Source organism: Podarcis muralis, chromosome 15, assembly GCF_964188315.1.
Source record: "Podarcis muralis chromosome 15, rPodMur119.hap1.1, whole genome shotgun sequence".
Classification (NCBI taxonomy): domain Eukaryota; kingdom Metazoa; phylum Chordata; class Lepidosauria; order Squamata; family Lacertidae; genus Podarcis; species Podarcis muralis.
The window spans coordinates 3,312,267-3,334,492 of record NC_135669.1 but is presented as its reverse complement, the minus strand read 5'-3'; the positions used below and the strand labels follow the sequence as shown (position 1 = coordinate 3,334,492).

Here is a 22,226-nt window from a genome sequence, read left to right as displayed (position 1 = left end):
AAATTTGGAAAGCAGGAACAGAAGATGTGAGGAAGTCTGAATAATCATGAAAGTAAGATTTTGACTATGATGTTATATTTTTTCTATTTTTCTTGTATGCTTTTTTCTATTGTGTGTTTATTTTTGTTCTTTTTTTTTTCTTTATGTATGTTGAAAATCATGAATAAAAATCTCTTTTTTAAAAAAATAAATAAATAAAGTATGAATCATCCGAAGCAGAGAGCAGCCCCCACCCCGGCCGGCCGCCAACTTTTAAATGCATGTTTCCTAGAAAGTAGCCAGTTCCGCCCCCTCCCCATCACCCCCCCCCCCGTGCTTCAATGCCTGTGCTTTAGGAATGCCACAAGGCAGATCTCAGATTACAGCCAAAAAGCACATGATATCACCCATTTGAGTCTCAGCTGGTGTTGGCTGAGTGTGAGGGGGTGGGCCCGGGGAGGGGTTTGCCCTGAGAGGAAGACTCCTGTGAAATGTGCAAGAGAAGAGGCTCTTCTCAACTGCTGCCAGGCTCAGTCCGGGAGAGGCGCTTTATGCAAGAGGATCCTTTCCTCGCAAGGTGTCCTGCCAGGAACTGCTAGGTAAGAGCAACCACTAGAGAATTAATGATGTCCTGTACTTAAACTGATGGAGCTACAGAGACAGCAGCAAACCAGGAAGAGTTACTCTCTCTGCGGGTGTTTGGGGGCACATGCATCTCTCTCTCGCTTTCTCCTTTTTTCAGGGGTAAAGGCACTGCATTCAGAGACCTGGAAGAGTCAACATGCAGAGTGTGGGGCGCTGCTCCGCAGACCCCCTGCTTTGCAAGCAAAAGGTCCCAGATGCCGTCTTTGGGGTCTCCAGCTAAGACTGGGAAAGACGTCTCCTGTCTAAAACTCTGGCTCGCCGGACTGGCTGCTTCCTGGGTTCTGAGCCATAGCTGTCAACGTTTCCCCTTTTTCAAGGGAAATTCCCTTATTCCGAATAGGATTCCTCGCAAGAAAAGGGAAAAGTTGACAGCCATGTAGCACTGCTGGCAGAATGCTTTTTCAGAGACGGGGGAGATCAACCTCTGAACAGCCGCTTTAGACAGAGCAGCTGGAGACCTGAGAGTCCATTTGCTCTTCCCTTCAAACTTTCTGTCAACATCATGAACTGTCCCGGGCATAAGAGGATAAAATGTAGGAGAAGGGGAGGGGGAACCCTTCCATAAAGCTCCGTTGGGTCAGACTGAATAATATGTGGGGCCAGGATGGTGGGAAAAGTTTTCATTACAACTCAGTGCACTCCAACTTAAAATGCAGCTAGGTCGTTTTCTCAATTGCCAAAGAAAGAGTGCAGGATGAAGGATAGATATGGATTATGACTAACTTCATGAGCAAACCTCTTCCCAAACCAGCAGTGGGAGCACACGGGATGCAGAGTAAGGGGAGCGCGAACAGAGCCACTTTCCCATTCTTTGTTCTTGGACAAGGGGAGCCAATACTGCACATTAGGAGGAGATAAACGTCTGGATTTGAGGAGACCCAAATTCAAACATGCCTGATCAGCTCCAAAGCTCGCTTATGGATACTGGGCCTGCCTACATATTTCACCCTAGCCTACCTGACAAGGCTGTTGTGAGGACAGAAAGAACTTATGGTTTTATTTTATTTTATTTTACAAAATAAATCTAAATAGCTAGATAGCTACAAACCCTGCTCTGGGGTCCTTGGAGGATAGGTGGGAAGCAGCATGTGCTAATGGGAAATGCTTTTTTATATATAAAAATACCAATATCAAAATGCTGTGACTTTGCCAAACTGACTCTTTCCACCCTGACCTAAAGAGGCCGAAAGAGAGGATTGCTAATTGCCCAGAGGTCGGGGCAGTAAGCATTCAGCAATGTTGCTAGTAGTGTTCCTTTCACCTTAAGAAGCCACAGGTCAGAATTCTGTGTGTCAATTCAGCTATTACAAAATCTGGTGAGCCAGCCCTGCTGCTTTAGTGGGTTCCTCAACTTCTGCCTCACGACGCTCCTGACGGTGCCACTCTCAGGCTTCAGAGTGAATGTTCAGAAGGGTTTGGCGTAAGGAAATCAGATGTGCAGTGTTTGCGAATCTGATAGATAAAGACAAGGCGAATAGTGGGAATGAATAGTACTGATAACCTCACAACCTGAGGATGAAAAAAGTGCATTGCAAACTGAAGGCAGTGGGGCATGGAGTGGGCACCAGCCATATAAAAGTGATAGAATCATAGAATGGTGGTTTGAAGGGACCTTGGGGGTCATCTAGTCCAACCCCCTGCAATCACAGCTAAATCCTAGAGTTACATTGTAATCTTTATGGCTGAGTGGGGATCCCTGATCCTAGTCCAACATCATAACCACTATACCACATTGGCTCTACAGAGATGGGGGAGGGGGGAATTTCCTGGAAGTCAGAAGTTTGAAAACACCCACTATGGATAGTTGTATCCATCAGTCCCGAGCCAGACTCAAAAGGGATTTGGAGTGGCCTTCAAATGGTGAATATCCTGAATCAGAGGTGTGTGTGGTTTTTCCAAAGTACTCCCAGATGTGGGAACTCAGGGGACTGTAATATAAACGTCATTTGACGGATTCTTTCTGGACTGAATGCAGCCCTTATGTAGTGCTTTGGTTTGTGGCTCCAGGAGATCCCTGCCTCTTCTGAGGATCAAATAACAGGTGTCACTTACTGAAGTGTGTGTGTGGAATCTCTGGAAATGCACAAGGGAGGACCAAAATTTAGATAAAAGAGCATGGAGAAGTTGATGGTGATGACTGGGCTGAGGAGGAGGTAGGGTGGGTTATCTGTAGAGTCACCAAATGTGTGTGTGGAAGGCACTTCTATGTAGGAAACGTCCTGTGTGTGTAGGTTGTCATTCATCCTGCTCATGTGTGAGAGGCATGCGTGTCATTGGCCCATGTGATGAAATACCTGTTTTTCCCCAGGCCGGGTACCTATGTTTCTTTGTTTTGTGGGGAGCAGGGGAGAAGCAAGGTGTATTATGTTACCTTAAAGACTAAGAGTGAGATCTGATGTTAGCCATACTCAGAGTAGACCTACTGAAGTCTTTTATTTCAGTGGGTATACTCGGAGTCGGACTATCATGGTGTTTGTAAATGAAATCAGCAAGGAAAGATACAGGGGTTAAAGATAAACAAGATTGGATTCTAGAAAATAGGTGCTTTCCAGTTCACACTTCAAGTTAAACCCTCTTTTGTAAGAAATGTTTGGTGAGATCTTGCTGGAAACTGGTGCTGTTGGCGTGGCAGTTTTCCACTGGAGGTGGGACATTTGTGGGGGCTCCACCTTGTGGGCTTCCACCACTCAAGGCGGTCACCCCAGCTTGCCTCATGGGCAGGCAAGACCCTGAGTTTAAAGATCATAATTGTTGGGGGAAATAAATTTAAAAATTCACATTCCACTGTGTTTTCTTAGGCTTGCTATTCTATATTTTGGCACATCAGCTTGTAATAGTCTGAATGCTGAAGGAAAAATTGCTGAGGGTCTTGTGAACTGGAACTGGGAACTGAACATGAATGACAGTAGTTCATTTTGTAAAGGGATGGGTGTGGTCAGGAATTAGTTCCTTTTGGACATGCTGAACTAGAACTAGTTCTGTTTAAAAATGAACTTTCCAAACACTGTTGCAGACCCTCACCATCTATGAATAGGAAGGCAACAGGAAACGTGACTTTATGTGCACCTCACGTAAGGGACAAGCCCTTAATGCACAGCCCTGATATGTCCCTGATCTAGAAGTTAAAAGATAAGGTTAGAAGGAGAAAATCAGCCCCCAAGAGCATTTGAACCTCTTGGCTCGTCTCTGGTTTGTGTCAGGGCAAAGGACAATGATCTGAAAAGAAACCTCATTATCTGAGATATGTAGAGTTTAGTGGACCACAAGCACACTGACCAGGGAAACTGCTTCAAGCTGGCTCTGGCTATGAAAGTTTCACTCAACAGCAAAGAGTACACTCTATCCTACCCTTTGAAAGCAGTGTCCCATTCCCAGTCCACACTCATCTCCACCTCCCTTACATACAAAAGGCCCCCAGTGCTGTCCCTGGCAGCTCAAGCTAGGGCTGGGAAGACCCTGTGATCAGATGGGGAACTTAGGAGCCTCCAGACACGGTTGGACTGCAATTCCCATGATCCAAACACATCTGAAGGGCCACAGGTTCCCGATCCCTGGTGTAGACAAAGCTCAGCTAGGTTGACCAGTTGTCTGACATGGCAGAATGCAGCTCCCTGGGCTCAGAGATTTAACACCGGCTCTTGGCACCAGGGCTTCCAGTTCAGCATGAAAACTTGCAAGCCCTATTATGTTGCATTCCGGATCAAGATTTCTTCATTGGAGGCTTTGGCCACTCAGCAAAAAAACATCATGTTGTGGAAGCTGAATTCTCTCCCAGTGGGTCCAGCCGAGCTCCATGAATCTGCTCTGCTTTTACCCCTTTGTGATTTTCTTGTAAGAGTACAAACTGCAAAGGAATTCACAAAGCTTCTTGTAGTTAATGTAGGGGCTTTGAATGGCCGGCCCCTGTTCTCTGACGGCAGCAGCATTCATACATGACCTCATTTGGAAGCCGAGGTCTCAACTGGCACAAGAACTGACGTGTCTGTACAGTTTAGCATTGTGGAGGAACATCTTATAGCCTGATCCTGTAAACCCATGACCCTTTCTTAGATTATGATGATGGTGGTGGTGATAGTATTCATAATCATAATTCTTAGCAAGGGAGGTCAGAATTATTATCCTCATATTGCAGGTGCAGGGGGGGGGGAGGCTGAGACTAATACACACTGGATTGCATAAGGCGACCAGGCTGGTTCATGTTTGAGGGGAAAGGTGAATCCAGGATATTCTGACTCGCAGCGCAATCTCTTAATCATTAAAGTGCTGCTTTTTAGTATGCTAGTCTTCTTAGTTGTTGGGTCACCCTGGCTCATGGTGGATTGGGTCAGTGGCGCCAGCATTGTTTTGTTTTTGTTTATTTGGGTTTGTTTTTTATGAGGAGAGCTGCTTCCAGTGAATTTGCAGCGATGCTGAGGCACTGCTTTCTCGGCAATTGACTGAAAGCCAAACCAAGTTGGAGGTTCCACACAGTCCATCTTATAGCACTGTATTATCTAGCAATACCCAGACCCAACAGCCTTCAAGAGTAGAAATATAAGTAGGAAATCTGTTCAGTTTGGGTCCTCTCAATTTCTCATTTTTCCAATCTTAAATTCTGTTCTCCACATTTCCACAGCAATTTGTGGGTTTGGTTTTTTTCATCCTCATGAAAATTCATCAGGACTGTAGTTCAAATTCTTCCCAATAAACACACTTTTGTATACAGTCTTGACTAATGTGCACATTTTCAAGCAATTTTCCCTAATATAATGCACTTTTGCATGCCATTTTCACTCGTCTGCATTTTAATGCATTTCCCCCTAAGACATTGGTTGGTGGAGAACTGCCTGACAACATTCAGAGAAGTGCAAATTTCAAATGGTAGCTGTGCTTTGGTTCACATACTGGTTGAACAAGTATGAATTAGGTGGTTTTTCATTAAAGTGCAAATGAAATAGAACTCCCCCATCCCCACGAGTCCCGTTCCACAAAGATGCTTTTTAATGTTAATTAAATGTTTCCTGTTTGCAGATGCTTCCTGGTTTATGACTTCCTGTTGAGCATGATGGAGAATTAGTGCAGGGGGCCATGTGTGCCACTTTACAGGTGATAGTGCTCTGTAAAAGGACAGCTTTCTATTTGAAGGGCTGCCTGGCCTGCCAGGTTTAAATATAACCCTAAAAAGAGAAAGTAGGGGCCTCGAAGTTGCTCATCAACAGCATCTGACAGGAGGCCCAGAGGCTACTTCCTCCCAGTCTTCCCAGCGAGGGTGGGATGTATTAGCAAATGTATCTGTTGGATCATAAGTTCTTTCACCAGCACATGCCCACCAGTTCGATGCAGGGGTGGGTGGGGACTGAGATGCTTAGAATCCTTCCTCAGAGCAGGAAACGTGACTCCAACAATGTTTGATTCTGACCTGGCTAAGGTTCTGCAAAGCTCTGAAACATGAAGAACTGCCATTTTTTCCAGGGTAAACCACATTGAAAAGCTATTAAACCCAATTAATCATCTCCGGCAGTAGAAGGAGGGGATCTGTTGTAATAGCTTTTCAGCATGTGACTGTTTTAAAGCTTCTGCTTTCAGGAGAGCAGGACATAATAGCACGCAGCATGCAGATATGAAGGCGCAGATATGAAGGGGTTCCTGCATGGCCCTGTTAAGCGGGGCTCTCAAAACCAGAAACATTGTACCTTTCAGGGTACCAGCAGGTGTCCCAACCTGGTGCCTTCCAGCTATTTTGAACTACAGCTGCCATCACCCCCAGCCAACATAGCCAGTGATCAGGGATGATGGGGGTTGTAGATATTTGGAAAACTAGGTAGAGGAATGGGGCCTACACATACAATTACACTCACCCCAAATGGCATGATCGGACCTGCTTTGGTAATGCTAACCCCATCTGAGTTTCAGCTGTTTGAATTAAGAGCGTCTCTATTTGAATTCTGAACAGAAGCCGTGCTCTTGCAAGCAACTCATGTTTGCTCTATCAGCTCAGGCCTGCAAAGCTTGTCTAACATTGCTCTTTAGGAAACATGGGTGAACCTCCAGGTTCAGAGGCAGTATACCTCTAGATACCAGTTGCTGGAATTGGGACGCGGGTGGCGCTGTGGGTAAAACCTCAGCGCCTAGGACTTGTCGATCGTATGGTCGGCGGTTCGAATCCCCGCGGCGGGGTGAGCTCCCGTTGTTCGGTCCCAGCTCCTGCCCACCTAGCAGTTCGAAAGCACTCTTAAGTGCAAGTAGATAAATAGGTACCGCTTTATAGCGGGAAGGTAAACGGCGTTTCTGTGTGGTACGCCGGTGCTGGCTCGCCAGCTGCAGCTTCGTCACGCTGGCCACGTGACCCGGAAGTGTCTTCGGACGGCGCTGGCTCCCGGCCTCTAGAGCGAGATGAGCACGCAACCCTAGAGTTGGACACGACTGGCCGTACGGGCAGGGGTACCTTTACCTTTACCTTAACGGTTGCTGGGTAACAACAAGAGGAGAGAGCTGCTGCATCCATGCCCTGCTTGTGCCTTTCCTTGTTGGCCCCTGTGGGAAACAAGATCCTGGTTTAGACCTTTGGAGTGATCAGGCAGGTCAGCAAAAGCGGCAGCACCATCCATTTATTATCCCCTCTTTCCTCTGTGAGGCAGGGTCGGCTGAGAGACAGTGACCAGCCCACTGAGCTTCTTGGCCAAGTGGAGTTTTGAACTTTGGTCTCCTAGGTCTGACCCTCCAGCCACTGCACCACGTTGGTTCTCCAAGAGTGCAACACTTAGCAAAAAGCTGGTCTTCTCTTTCCCTTATCACGTTTTTGCACTTGGTGCTGAAAACAGCCTCTTTCCTAGATGTCTGTTTACGAGCTGATTCTTTCCTGTGTTTTGGCGGCTGCTAGGGAGAGTAATCCTACTCTGGGAAGTCCAGTGGTGGGCTTCTCTCGCTGCTGCCTGGCCTCGCTTCACGTGGAAGCTATTCCACACACATGGCCCTTCCGACCGCTTCACGTGCCGGTTGCAAGGATGACAAAAGAAATTGGCAGCGAGTGAACCAGCCGGCTCAGTTTGAGGCCAAGAAACCAGGCTCACGTTTCTGCCTTGTCTTTTTAAGTCCCTCCCTGGCTGAATCAGAGGGTCTTGAGATGCTCTGAGCATGTCCCTGTGGTTTCAGCCCCTGCCCCCCACCCCCAGCATAAACTGTTGGCCGGGGAGGAAAATGATGCACAGCCAGGGGGTGCAGGCCACTCTCCCTAAAAGTGGAGAGGGGAGAATCTCATCTGGGTCTTTTTGGTGGTCCTGTGGTTAAAACCAGACATTCAGTAATGGAAATACTCCGTACATGACATCATTTCAGGAGCCTTGTGGGAGGGGGATATTCTCTCTATTGTGAACAGTGGGCCACAGTATTTATTTATTTGAGGATCTGCCACTTCCTTCTTTTTTTATTAAACATGGTACAGAGGGAGACACAGAAAGAAGGAATGAAAGAGAGAGAGTGACCCAACTCACAGTTTAAAGGAACTGTTTGCTTATATCATCACTGGTTTCTGTTGTTTTTTACATCTCTACCCCACCCTTCCTCCCAGAGGAGCCCAGGACTACAAACAGAGAGTAATACAATTTAAAATGAAATGAAAATACTTCAAGCATAGGAAAACTTTGAGAGCATTTTAAAACAGCAACACAGCTAATAATCTCAAGGCTGCTGGGGTCTCTCTCAGCCAACACATGCCTGGGTGAACAGGAGTGTTTTAAAATTCCTCCTGAATGTTAATAAATGGGAGCCGCTGCCACGAAGGCCCTGCCACACATCAGCACCAAGCAGGCAGTGCAGGTTGTTAAACAGATCAAAATCCTCCACATCAGTTCTTTTTGGGAGGGCAGGAATGAAGACGAAGCAGATGTGCTCAGGGGATCCAGCATTTTATCATATATGCTAACAGCAAACTCAGTTCTCTAGGTGTTTTTCTTTTAGTCGCCAAAATGGCATCTCACACAAAAAGATGGAGGCTATTGGTAACCTCAGAAGAGCCCCAACTTTTGCAGAAATACAAAAACAAAAAAACAAACCACACACAACTTCATTGGGGAGAAAAACCTTCTGTTGGACTGAACAGCCCTAAAAACAGGCCAATGAAGGTTAAGCATGTTCAGTCATTACAGAAAGTTAACTGACTATTGTGGGGAAAAACAACAACAACAACAACAACAACAACAACAACAACAACAACGACAACAACAAAAATCAGGAAAGGGAACAGAGTATCCTGAATGAAACTCATCCTTTTGATTCATTGATTAAACATCTTAAGACTATTTCTCCTTCAACTTTTAGCTGGCTGCTGGCTTTGGCTGGCCTGGAGAGTTCCCTTGCCCTTTTCCTGAAGCTCAGTGTGAGTCCTGGGAAATTCCCCTTGTTTGGAAGATTCCCCTGCCGTCCTCCAGACACAGGAGGAGGGCAGGGGAACGGACTGATATTGTGGTGAGTCTCTCTAGTGGCTGCGAAAGCAGTGGGATGACTCTCTTTCCCAGGCATCTGAGGTTCAGCACAAGCCACAGAATCATAGAACTGTAGTGTTGGAAGGGAACCCAAGGGTCATCTAGTCCAACCCCTTGCAATCCAGGAATCTCAACAATGCAGGCCATCCAACCTCTGCTTCAAAACCTCCAAGGAAGGAGAGTCCACCACCTCCTGAGGCAGCCCATTCCGCTGGAACAGCTCTTACTGTCAGAAAGTTCTTCCTGATGTTTAGTCGGAATCTCCTTTATTTTCACCTGAAGCCATTATTTCGAGTCCTGGCCTCCAGAGCAGGAGAAAACAAGTTGCTCCATCTTCCATGTGACAACCCTTTAGATATTTGAAGATGGCTACATATCTCCTCTCAGTCTCTTCTTTTCCAGGCTAAACATCCACAGCTCCTTGAACTGTTCCACATAAGCTTAGGTTTCCAGAGCCTTGGTTGCCTTCCTCTGCACATGTTCCAGCATGCTAATATGCTGCTAAAATTGTGGTGCTCAGAACTGGACACAGTACTCCCAAGTGCAGAATAGAGTGGGAGTATTCCCTTGACTATTCCCTTGAACACTATACTTCTGTTGATGCAGCCTAGAATAGTTTTTTTGCTGTTGCATCACACTGTTGACTCATGTTAAACTTATGGTCTATTAAGACCCCTTGATCCTTTTCACATGTACTACTGGTAATCTAGGTGTCCCCCATCTTATGCTTGAGCAGCTGGTTCTTCCTGCCTAAGTATAGAACCTTACATTTCTCCCAATTGAAATTCATTTTGTTAGTTTTGGCTCAATTCTCCAATCTGTTAAGGTCATCTTGAATCCTGACTCTGTCTTCTGCAACATCAGCTACTCCTCCCACTTTGGTGTAATCTGCTCATTTGATAAGCCCCTCCTCAATACCTTCATCCAAGTCATTTATAAAGATGTTGAACAACAATGGGCCCAAGACAGAACCCTGTGGCACCCCACTTGCCACATTTCTAGGACGATGAGGAGTCGTTAGTGAGCACTCATTGGGTTCAATTAGTCAGTCAGCTACAAATCCACCTAGGTTACCTTGTCCAGCCCACATTTTACGAGCTTATCCGCAAAAAGATCATGGGGGACTTTGTCAAAAGCCTTACTGAAATCAAGATACACTGTGTCCATAGCATTCCCCAATCCACCAATCTCTCCCCACTGGAGAAACTGAGCACATAAAAATCCAAAATATATGATGAATTATTAGATTTGTATAAATTGCAGGTCAGATTTTTCAAAAAATAAAAAATTCCAGATATATCATTTATTTCAGTGTTGTTGATCTACCAGTACAGGACAAAAACAAATATCCCATCATCTATACAAGGGTTTGGTCCCCAAAGAGGTGAAATGTTATACAGTATGGGTGACAGAGAGTGTCTTCCTTTCCATCTTAGCATATCTGGAACCAAGGGAGCCAAGGAATCTGGGCTAACGAGTGTTTCAGATTATAAATTCTTTTAAAAAAGAAAATGTGTTGTGGGTTGGACCTACCAAAGTCATACCTTTTCCCAAATACTTATTTCTATTCAATGGAACTTCTCTCTCTCCTCTTCCTTTGTCCTCTTCATGACCCCCCCCCCCAAATAGTTTCTGGAGGGGTGGGGGGAAACCAGAGCAGATTTGCGGCATGTGGAGTGTGGGGTGAGGAGGAGAGGGAGTCCTTTTGCCCAGGCAGATGTCCTTGTGCTGAGGAGGCGACACTGTTGGATATAACTCTGTGTTTTTATTGCCCTTTTGCATGTGTGTGGTGTCATACCTGCAATGACGCATTCACAGAAGTCCCCATCCAATGCTGCAGTCAGGGAGGGAGGGAGGGAGATGCATGTGTGAACTAGCCTTCAGGGAGAAGTCAGGAAGCCACTTACGCGTTACCAAAAACTAAGACAACATGGGCCATGGCTCTTGCAGAGTTTAAGGGAATCCAATGCAACAGCTGCACTAGTGGAGGCTTGTTTCGCAACAGCTGAATCCATTGCTTAACCATCTTTAGCAGCTGGCATCCTTCTCACAGCCCATTTTTTTCCTTCCAGCAAACCAGCCCAGCTGCCTCCTGATCCTCTCTCTACTAAACTCAGCTGATAAAGGACTTGGCTTCTGGGGGGACCACAGTTTCCCAAAATGGAAAGGTTCCTAGATTTCAGCCCAAACCACTCTTTGCTCACATTGCTCCTCTTTGCATGCCTGAGCCACCTGACCTTGGCCCAATATGAACATTGGCCGCACTACCCTGAGCAACAGCCTCCGCAGCAGCTGCCTCCCCTGCCGGCCGACGTCCCTCATATCCAGCTGCGGTTGTCAGGGCAGAAGAGGAAGCACAACGAAGGGCGGGTGGAAGTCTTCTACAACGGAGAGTGGGGCACTGTGTGTGACGACGACTTCACCATCCACGCTGCGCACGTGGTCTGTCGGCAGCTGGGCTACGTGGAGGCCGTGTCCTGGAGCCCTGCTTCTAAGTATGGCAAGGGTGAAGGTACGGCTTTTCCTTGTTCCTGTGCATGAAGAGCATTTGCTTTCTCCTGCCTTCTGCTAGCAAACATTAGCCCAGAGACAAGGAACCTTTTTCATACACATTTTCTTAGGGGTCTACATAGCAGTGGTGGGCAGAGCAATGGATGTGACTCTTAGCCTTTGTAGAGCAGGTTACACTGCAGGCACACAAAAGCCAGAGGTTTCTACCCACACATCCTGGAACTTCATAGGAAGAATTTTTTCCAGCCCATTAAAAGAACCTGCCAAAGAGGAATATTAACCAAAAGAAAAGAAGGAGCATGAATTTTCATTTGATGGGGTGGTTGGGGGAAGAATTTAACTCAAGCTGCATGCTATGAACTGAGTGGCTCTAAAGCCCAAGAAATTCATAACAACAGTAAACTACCTTGTGGCTCCATTTCTATCTCACCTTTCCTGAAGGTGGGGCACATGGGTCTTCCCCCCCCCCAGTGGCATAGCGTGGGGGGTGCAGGGGGGGCCGGCCGCATCGGGCACAACATCTGGGGTTAGGGCAAATCCACGGGTTAGGGGGCGCAAATCCACAGGTTAGGGGCGCAAATTACTTGCCTTGCCCCGGGTGCTGACAACCCACGCTACGCCGCTGCTAGAGAGGGATGGAACCTTTTAATTAGAGCGGCATTTTGCAGCACAGGTGATATCAACAATTAGGTTGCTAGCAGCCTGGTGAGCTTGCTATAAAAGGGCTGGGTTTCAGCTTGTTCATTGCTGGACCAACTTCGGAGCTAAGTGCAGGTCTGCATCTAGCCTGAATACTATCAGAGCCTTGTCCTCCACTTCAGGACACTACCACCTTTTTAGTTTCACAACCACTCTACAACGTAGGTTAGGCCCTTTTGTTGCCCAAGTGGCATCCCACTTCCACTCCAGCTAGGGCTAGTACTTTAAAAATCCCTGCTGCCCCATTCAGAAACTAATTGCTGCCTATCTATCTTCCACCTTTCATGGTGTTGCCTGAAGACATACCGTACCTCACTTCACCCTGAGGTATGATAGGGCCACTGCCAGCTTAGGTTGAGAGAGACAGACCAACTGGCTTAAAGTCATCTTGTACTGTAAGCCTTATGCTGAGTGGTGGTTTTAACCCAAGTCTCTCTGCTTTAAGTCCCAAACTATAGCCGCTATACCACACATCCTGATACCCCCCTCTCCATTTAGATGACTCAGTCAGTGGTTAAACTGAACCCCCCTCTACAGCTGTTTATTGAGTAGTTGGTGCCTTTGGATAGATGTGAAAGCTGCTAAATATAGAAGGATGATTTTTCAGCCTGGATAATTGGAGGCTGTGGACTAATCAGCAAAACTAGTGGAATTTAGTGACATTGCTGCATTGTGAAGTGATACTCTTGCAGGTTTCAATGAGAGGAACCTGTGATAAAGGTCACTTTATCCTGACCCTTGTAAACTGATACAGCACCATCAGATGATTGACACAGAAAGGAGTGAGGGAGTGAGGGTTTTGTGCAGGCTCCTTCTCAAAGCCTAGCTAATGCATTGACAGCTTTGGGAAGAAGGTGGTAGAGCTCTAGGACCTGCCAGAGCCTTGCACCTTCTTCCAGGAGGGGCCATCAAATTTTGGCCTTGCTCCTCCCCACCCCCCGGGAGTTCCATCTTGTTATGGAAAGTTGGACCACCCTGATATCTTGGAAGGAGAATATATGACCACTCAGCCACAGTAATCGAAATGTATGGCACGGTTTCGGGATCTTTATTTCTTGTCTTTCCTCTGTAGGCAGAATCTGGTTGGACAATGTCCACTGTAATGGCAGAGAGGCTTCGTTGGCTGTCTGCACCTCGAACGGCTGGGGCGTATCAGACTGCAAACACACCGAGGATGTGGGTGTGGTCTGCAGTGAAAAGAGAATCCCTGGCTTCAGGTTTGATGACTCCCTGCTCAACCAAATAGAGGTAAGCACAGCTCGGTATTGAGCAGGGCTTAGCCCCTGAAACGTCAGCTGCTTAGACCTGTGAGAACAAGTTGCCTCCAATTCATTTGGCAAACCATTGTTGTAGTCAGGGTGCACAATTCTCAAATTCCATTTAGAAGAATGTTGATAAATGAACAATAAAATATGGATTAAGGTAGGATGCACCTTTAGGCCGTGTTTGCAAACTTGGGTTCTGCAGATCTAGGCTGAGGCAGGGGAGGGGTGTATCTGTAGGCAGATTTAGGGTAGGTGTTTTCCACAACAGGATCCCAGAACCATTGTTCAGGGCTAAACCCTGGAGTAGGCAGGCGGGAGCAGCTCTATTGGTCAGATGAGGATAGAAGGCAAGGCTCCTTCTATTTATATTACACTATACAAAATGTACAAAATACATTGTACGTAGGGTAAATATAGGTGCCTCTTCACCTGACAATGTACGGATGAAGACAGATGCCCCTCATGCCACAACCAGGTTTGGGCGTTTCTGTTCTAGGGTAAGCTCTCCTCCTCAACTGACTCTTTTCTAACACATGTACCTGACTCTGATTCCAGTGAGGGTTTTCCCCTTCACCAGTTGGCTTTTATTTAAAGATACCTACAATGCTTTTACATTTAAATCAGGTTGACCAGGTGCAAAATAAGAGAGAGGGTGCAGATCACTCTGCACAGCTGGCAGGAGGGAGGTGTTCCATGATTCTCACAAGGGCTGGCCAATCAACAGCTGGATTCTCATGGAAGGAGGAACAGCCTATTGCTCCCAAGTTCAACTTAGTTTGGTGGTTTGGCCAAATAAGTATAGAGCCACTTACTGCAAGTGAGATACGTACTGCTGTACTTCACCCTAGATTTCTCCATATGCCTCTTTGGGGATGTTGTATTAGAGAAGCACCAAGCATGACTAGAATGCCTTTTGCTCTCTTCCTTGAATGTGTGGGCTTTTTGCATTCCACCCTGGTTCTCTTGGAGATGACTCAACTTGGGGAGGTCACAGAATGTCCAAGGTGGCTTGGGTAGTCACTGGCTTCCCCAGGGCCACATCTGCATTCTCAGAGCGGAGACTGGAGGAAAAGATGGATGTCTAGACAGAGGTCAGCTCTCTCTGGAATGCTTTATATATTTAATCATGCAAGTCAGCTTCTCTGCCTACTGCTTTTCCATTTGCTAAGGATTGAAGTGTATGAGGTTAATTCAAGGCCATTCCGATCTACCCTGATGAATCAGTTTGCACTGACCTAACTCTTCCTAGGAACTTGAAAAATCATACTTCGGGGGTGGAAGGAAATGGGAAATAAATTATCTGCGTAGGAGGTAGAGGAGCAGAGGCCTTGGCTTGTGTATATATCAGAACATTCACAGGCTTCTGGCTGATCTGGTGCCTGTTGCATCCATACCATTTTGTGTCTTGCATTCATGAATTGACCTGGAAACTGGTAGGAAATTCCCTGCAGTTCACACTATCCTATGCTTAGCTTCATCCTTGATCAGAGGCTCAAATCTTGGTATATCCTGTGCTTTTCCCTGGGGGTAATCAAGGGTATGCAGTGCCGGCATCTTTCCCACCTAACTGTTAAAAGTGTGGCACTTGCTGTAACAACTTCATGGTGAGTACCAGTACACACACACTCTCTCTCTCTCTCTCTCTCTCTCTCTCTCTCTCTCTCTCTCTCTATTGGGTATCTCCACTTTGGGGGAAAGAGTTCAGGTGGCAGGTCTTGGTGATTTTTTTGCCTGAGGCCCTGGAGACTCAGTTAGCCTAAGGGATGGAATTCCCTGACACCAACTTGGACTCTAAACAGATGGTGACCACTCTCACAAGCCAGGGAAAAATCACCTTGGAGTGATGAGTGATTTCCACTTCAGCCAGGGTTGGGGAACATTTTTCAGCTGGAAGGCCACATTTCCCTCTGGCATATGTTTGTGGGGCCACATGTCAGTAGTAGGCAGAAGCAGGAAGCAAAAGTGAGCAGAGCAAACAAAGGAAAATTTGAGCATTGGACAGTAGTTTGGCCTTTACAACACTCAGTCGCTCATCTCTGTTCTCCATCCAGATAAGCAAGACACATTACAGTGGAACATTGGTTCCCAAATGCCTCCGTTGTCATATGTTTTGGTTCTTGAACACCAAAAACTCAGAAGTAAATGCTTCTATTTTCAAACATTTTTTGGAACGTGCAACTTGGCTTCCACTGAGTGCAAGAAGCTATTGCAACCAATGGGAAGCTGCACCTCGGTTTTCGAACGTTTCAGAAGTCTAATGGGCTTCCAGTACAGATTTTGTTTGAGAACCGAGGTACCACTGTATCAAAGTTCAAGGACACATTCCAACCAGGCAAAAACATTTGGGGGGTGAAGCAGGGCCAGTGTGGGGTATGACTGGGGAAGAATCCAACGGGCCAGCTAGAGAGGAATGCTGGACCAAATTTGGCCCCTGGTCTGAAGTTCCCCATCCCTGCATCAGACCATAAGCACAGCAGGAGGACTGCAAGAGGCCTCCTGTCTCATAATGAGTATGGAAACCAATCACTGATGGCTCTTAAAACAGGGATGGGCAAGTCTGTTTTATCCCGTGCCCTAGTGGTCTTTGGCCTAGTTTCATGTGGGTGACAAGAAGGCACAAAATGGGATATGAGAGAGAGAAAAGGCTGATGGGCAGAGAGGGAAGGAAAAGGTGCTGTTGCATCCACAACTGGTTGTGGCTTTATGTACCACCAGCATGTGACCTACTACAGGTTACCCCCAAGGAAATATGGCTCGCAACAGCAAAAGGGTTCCCCGCTCCTGTCTTAAAGGTATGGTTAATACAGGAGTCAGGAGAGAAGCAAGTTGTGGAGTCATCATGATAGACATTGGATGGTAAGGTTGGGTGAAGGTTAGTCTGACTTCTTTGGATTTGGGGGTTGCCCTGATTCTTCTGCAGGCTGTGGAGGCTGGTCCATTAGAGCACGTGGGGCACAGCCCCACTAATCTCCGCCTTTGCTTAACCAGCCCTCACTTGCCTACCTTCCTACTTACAACCAGCCTAAGGGGTGGAATTGCCTGATACCTACCCCCTCCTCCTTAGTCTTAGGGCTTGTCCATGCCTCCATTTGCCCCACCGTTTTCCCCTGGGGAAACCCACAACTTACTCCTGAATCAGACCAAAATGCAATTGCATTTCCCATGGATTGCTGTTCGTTCTGATTCATCAGTAAAGAGCATCTTTTCCAGGGTAAATCTGTGGAGTAAATGCAAAACTGCTCTGAGCCATGCTTTCCAGGCATGGGACAAGCATAGCAAGGAGGGGGATAGCAACCAAACCTAAAGCAGGTGGCTGTGCCTGCCATTGGCTCAGTTTCCCTGCCTTCCATTTCCTGTCTTCCAGTTCCGCTGCCTGCACCACCTGTTTCCTACTCTTGTTTTCTCAACCTGAGTATGTTGTGACCAAACAGTCCATAGGTCTCTCAGGCTCTCTTCTCCAGTGGATCTCAGGCTCTCTTCTCCAGTGGATCCTTAACTTTTAAAAACCTGCCTTGGATTTTTCAATGCTTGGGGAAGGGGGAGCAAAAGGAAACTTTTACAGCAGTGTTTCAGCTGCAGAAAGTTTAGCCTGTCTCTGTGATCCAACAGACTACTCCCCTTTGGTCTTTCTTTAACTAGTCTGAGAGCGGCATCATATCTTCCGTGGCCACTTGCTCCCTTCAAGCAGCCGTCCTTTCGGCACGTGGCGCTGTGCTGTCCCAGATCCGGCAGTCAATGTCTGTGCACGTGGATGCAAAGCCTCAGACTTTTCTTCCCTTAACACCACAGGGATTCTTCTGTAATGGAAAAGCTGACCATTACTGACTAGACCTGGCCACACAGCTGCTTAAGTTATTACCACTCATTGTACTGTGAAGATTAAAAAACCACCTTATCAGCTCATCAAAAAGCATTGTGCTGTGCAATTCTATTTGACTGTTGTAAGAAACCACCACCATTTAAGTTTCTGGAATATGTAACAACAGAAATGCAGGATCAATTTTTTAAACATATGTATTATTTGTTGCAGTCCAGCCCTAAAGACCCCACTGCTCTCCCTCTGCAGTAAAAAAAAAAGTTTGCTTGAATTAGATATTGCGTCGCTTTCCGAAGATGCTTAGGACATTAGAGACATGGGAAGCTGCCTTACAGAAAGTCAGGCCCATTGGTCTCTCTAGCTCAGTACTGTCAACACTGACTGGCAGCAGCTCTCCAGGATTTCGGGCAGGAGTCTTGCCTAACTGGAGATGCACTTCCTACCTAAGAATTATAGTTGGTGGTAGGAAGGGCGGCAGCAGAGTAGTATAACATCTGCTTTGCATGCCACATGATCAGTTGCCTGGTAATCATGGCTTGCCACTTTGCCATGCTATCCAGCAATATAATGGGCAAAGGAAATAGGACCCTGCTATTTATAATTTTTTTAATTCACACACACACACACACACACACACACACACACACACACACGCATGCATGCATACACATACACAGATGTTTCTTAATAATCTCCCAGACATCCCTTTCAAAAAATTAGTTGTTGACTTTGCCCTTTTCTGCTTAATATAGGTCTTGCTACTAAATATATCAAGGCACTGTGTAAACAGAATGGCTCTGAATTCCAGCAGCATTCCAGCTGTGGGCAGGTTCAGGTACAGGTGTAATAGGACCTAGATCTCAGGTCCAACATTTCTATCTAGAGCACTGTGGGGTTAATAAGCAATAGGGGTATATGTACACATATAAGGGAGAGTTAAGCTGCCCCCAGTCATTAGGAGTCATTAGCAATCAAGAATTCAAAGGTCCACTAATGATCTAAGGTTGAAAATAAGAATAAATTATAGCATTCAGTCTTAGATAATTAGCAGAGCATCAACATATGGATTCCATACCCCTGAGCAGCTTAATCTTCTCATTTATAGAAGAATGTCAAAACAGCTACCAAGATTACCATCAACAAGAATGAGGGTGTTTTACAAATGAGCTTATTTTAAACTTCCGTTGCTTATTTTCAGTTCTTACTCTTCAGTTAGGTGTTACAGGTTTCTAGACTAGATGGCAAATGTTCAGCTTATTTCCAGTTTGGTTACTTCAGTTCCTCAACTTGGTTGTTTCATGGGTGCTACACTGGGCTTTTCCCCCCAGCTAAAACCCACTGGAACTCAGTTCCAGCACCTCCAAGGTGGGTAACACTGCCATTCTAAAAGAACAAGGGGGAAGTTCATGGTGAGCTCCAGTACCTCTTTTTCTAGAAAAAATAGCACTAGTGCTACAGCTTAATATTTTGGTTCTTAAAGAAGGTGGAACCTTCAGTCTGTTCCCCAAACTCTTCTCACTCCCACTGCTGAGGTACCTCTAGAAGTATAACAGACGCAGGACGCCCCCCCCCCCCGCCCTTGTGACTGGATTTGGATTCTTCTCTTCCTAGAAGATCTCTCCCCTCCTGACTGACATGGGACCCAAGAAGACAGTATCCTCACAGCTTCTCCTCCTCCAACTCAGCCCCCCAGTTCACTCCTCTCTGAACTCTCCCAAGACACCACACAATGTCTTCCTATCTACGTTATGAGGCTCCTTTCTTTAGCTGGAGATATTTCCCTTGCACACAGACCAGAACTGACTACCGCTGACTCTCCTCTCCCTCTTGCTCTCTCTTAATCCACCTCCCCATCTGAATCCTCTCTCTCAAACGGCTCCTTTTATTCTCCCTCCCAAAGCACTGGCTCCACCCCCCTCTTGGTAGCCAATCAGAGAGAGGCTCCAGCCCTCTGGTGGAATTCTCAGGCACTGCATCACCAGACTCTGGTCTGGCTCAGCTGTCCATCACAAAGGTATTCCTGTTAATTTGTTCACCCCACACTTTTCAGTGCATTTCTGTTATAGTTGTTTAGTGGATTTGTTGCATTACGATGCAGAACTTTAATCTACTTCAGTTGCACAACCCAAAATTTCTGATATGCACTTGGATCCTTTCCACAAAATATAACCACACACACACACACACACACACACACACACACACACACACGTTTGCTCTCCCCTTACTGCCTATTCACCCATTCCTCTCTCACAAACAAAGATACCCATTTGGACTCTTAAGTCTTACAGTTTTCTGCTGTCAGTGCTGTTCCCTCCCTCCTCTTCACTGCTTCCTACCAACACCCTGTGTATCCTGAGGCCTTGTATGCTTAGCATTCTTTTTCTTTTTAAACTTCTGAGCAGTTGGAATGCTCCTAATACATTCCATAGCACCTCACCAAATGAACCGATGGCTAGAGAGGGAGCTGGAGGTGGAACCTTTGCAGTCAACAGCTCAAGGATTTCCCAAGGATGCAGCCTGTGTCATGTTCTTTCAACTTTATTTGAATGAGGCAGTGTGCATGTGTAGACACAAAACTGACAAAACACAATTCGGGGAGGGGAGAAAGAGAATGCCTTGTGTGCTTTCATATGATATTTCAGCTTGTCTTGGTGTGATTGTAGCCTTACCCTTGCCAGTTATCCATACTTGCAGGTGGAGACTTGCAACACACATTGCAGCATATCCCGGCCCATTCCTGTTCAGGGATCTAAGCGGCTTGCAGTAGGAGCCAAATTGGAATAGGCGGGGAGGGATGAAAAGTCAACTATTTTATTCCACCAAACTCCACCATTAAAACTCCACCAAAAGTTTTATCTGCTGTGCTACATAGCACTAAAGCATGGGTGACTAACCTGCGCCCTCCGAATGTTGCTGGCCTCCAAATCACATCAGCCCCAGCCAGCATGGCCAATGGTCAGGGATGGTGGGAGCTGGTGTCCAACAACATCTGGAGGGTCCCAGATAGGGAAAGAAGGACCTGTCAGTTTGGTTGTCTAGGGGCTCACCCACCCTTAACCTTTTGCTCCATGCTTTCTAGGCACAGGTCCATGCTTCAAAGCACCATGTTTGAGGAGGGGCTCCCTTGGAAGCGCTTTCCCCACGAAAACCCACTCTTTAATGCTGAATCAGAGCAGTAGACAATGGCTGCTTACCCGTTTTGGTGGTGGGTGGCGGTTGTGGCCCACTGGGGCACCTCCAAAGCCCACAGAGCCTTGCCACGTGTCTGCAACTATTGCCGCACCTCCCCAGCCGCCACAGAGCATTGTGGGCACCGCCAGGCCTGCAGTTCAAATTCAGCCAATCCGTGGCGACTCGGGAGGCGAGGCTTGGGGAGCGGACCTGAGAATCCTAGACTTCACTCAGGTCCTCTCCCCAGACATAAAAGCAGGCCGACGCTGCTTGCAGCACCCCAGTCAGCCTTGGAGCTCACACACCCCCCCCTTTATCAGTGCTGCTGCTCATGTGTGTTTCCTTTCCTTTCAGTCTTTTCCTTTCTACCTCTGCAGGTTTTGCTATGGTCTTTTGACGGTTGACGTATTGAGCCGGGAAGGAATTTCCCCTGCCCAGAAGGTTTTGCCTTCCCCGTAGCACTAGGTTTAGGCCTTGGGCCAAATCCTTTAGTCCATCCTTGACCGGGGCGGGGGTGGAGTGGGGACCCACCCCCCTCTCTGCAGTGACAATTACAGGGTACCCCATTAAAGGGGTCTTGAGGGGAAGCCAGAGGTTGTTGGCTAGCGGGCCATACAGCTTCCCCCAGCCTTTGGGTCGGCCCATCTGCATAAACCCAGCCAGACCCAGTCATGCCTCAGTCCCCTGCAAGGGGGGCTGAGAGGTCTACACACCCAATGCCTATGCCAAGGTTCACCAACATCTGAAATCAGTAAAGCATAGCTGTCAACTTTTCCCTTTTCTTGCGAGGAATCCTATTCAGAATAAGGGAATTTCCCTTTTAAAAAGGGGGAAGTTGACAGCTATGCAGCATAGTTGTGGCCTTTTAAATCCCAGTTGTCGTGTCCATTCTTTTATCCCTCTAGTCAGCATGCAATTTGGGTTTTCCCATAGATTGTTTGCTTTGATTCAGCAGTGGGGTTTTGTTAAGAAAGCACCAAGACAAAAAAAGCACTTGAACGTGGCCCCACAAGACACCCTCAGTATTTCCTAGGACAGAAGTTCTTGACCTGTCTTTGGGTGGTGCCACTTTGTCGCCCAGCTATCTGGACCCTCAACCGGAATGGTTGTTGTAATTTAGAGATACTTTCTTACAGAGAACATAAGGATGGTGTTATAGTGATAATCCCTGGGAGATGGGTGGGGAGCCAAAAGCAGAAAGAGGGAGGAGCTCCAGCAGAAACTGTTTTTGGTAACTATATTTGTTTGGCATTATATTAATTTCCCCTTTGTTGTTACCTTCAAGTGACTTAACCCCTAATTTATGACTCCAGCTTCAGTATTCGTTGAGATACTCCATTAAATCCCCCCCCCCCCAGTCTTCCATTCCTCCCCTGCAACAGTCAGACAGTGTTTCATGAGCATTCCGTATAGTCAGTCCTCATTAGGCTGTTTTGGGGTTTCTTTCCTAGGGTTTTCCTATACTTCTGCAAACTTGCTAACGCTTCCGTCATGTCCATGTATGGTGCAGTTCTACCAACTCACAGTTGAAGAACTGAGTTTGCTATTAGTTTATAATATGATGGAGATGATAGCTGCTTGCTGTAGAACAGTAACGTATTTCAATGCATTTCCCTGCTTCTCATGTTTACTTTCTATCATGTTATGGGAATATCTTACATTTTCTGATTTTTTTAT

At 46.7% G+C, this 22,226-nt stretch overlaps 1 protein-coding gene across 1 annotated transcript in view; it reads left to right on the top strand.

Annotated features, from left to right (window-relative positions):
- Window positions 1–435: 435 nt before the first annotated feature.
- Window positions 436–22,226, top strand: part of LOXL2 (lysyl oxidase like 2) — a 75,646-nt gene continuing 53,855 nt past the window's right edge. Inside the window, exons 1-3 of the mRNA XM_028707364.2 lie at window positions 436–578; window positions 11,156–11,595; window positions 13,366–13,541. Coding sequence (XP_028563197.2) covers window positions 11,244–11,595; window positions 13,366–13,541 — 528 coding nt within the window. The 5' untranslated portion in view covers window positions 436–578; window positions 11,156–11,243. The remainder of the gene's footprint in view (window positions 579–11,155; window positions 11,596–13,365; window positions 13,542–22,226) is intronic.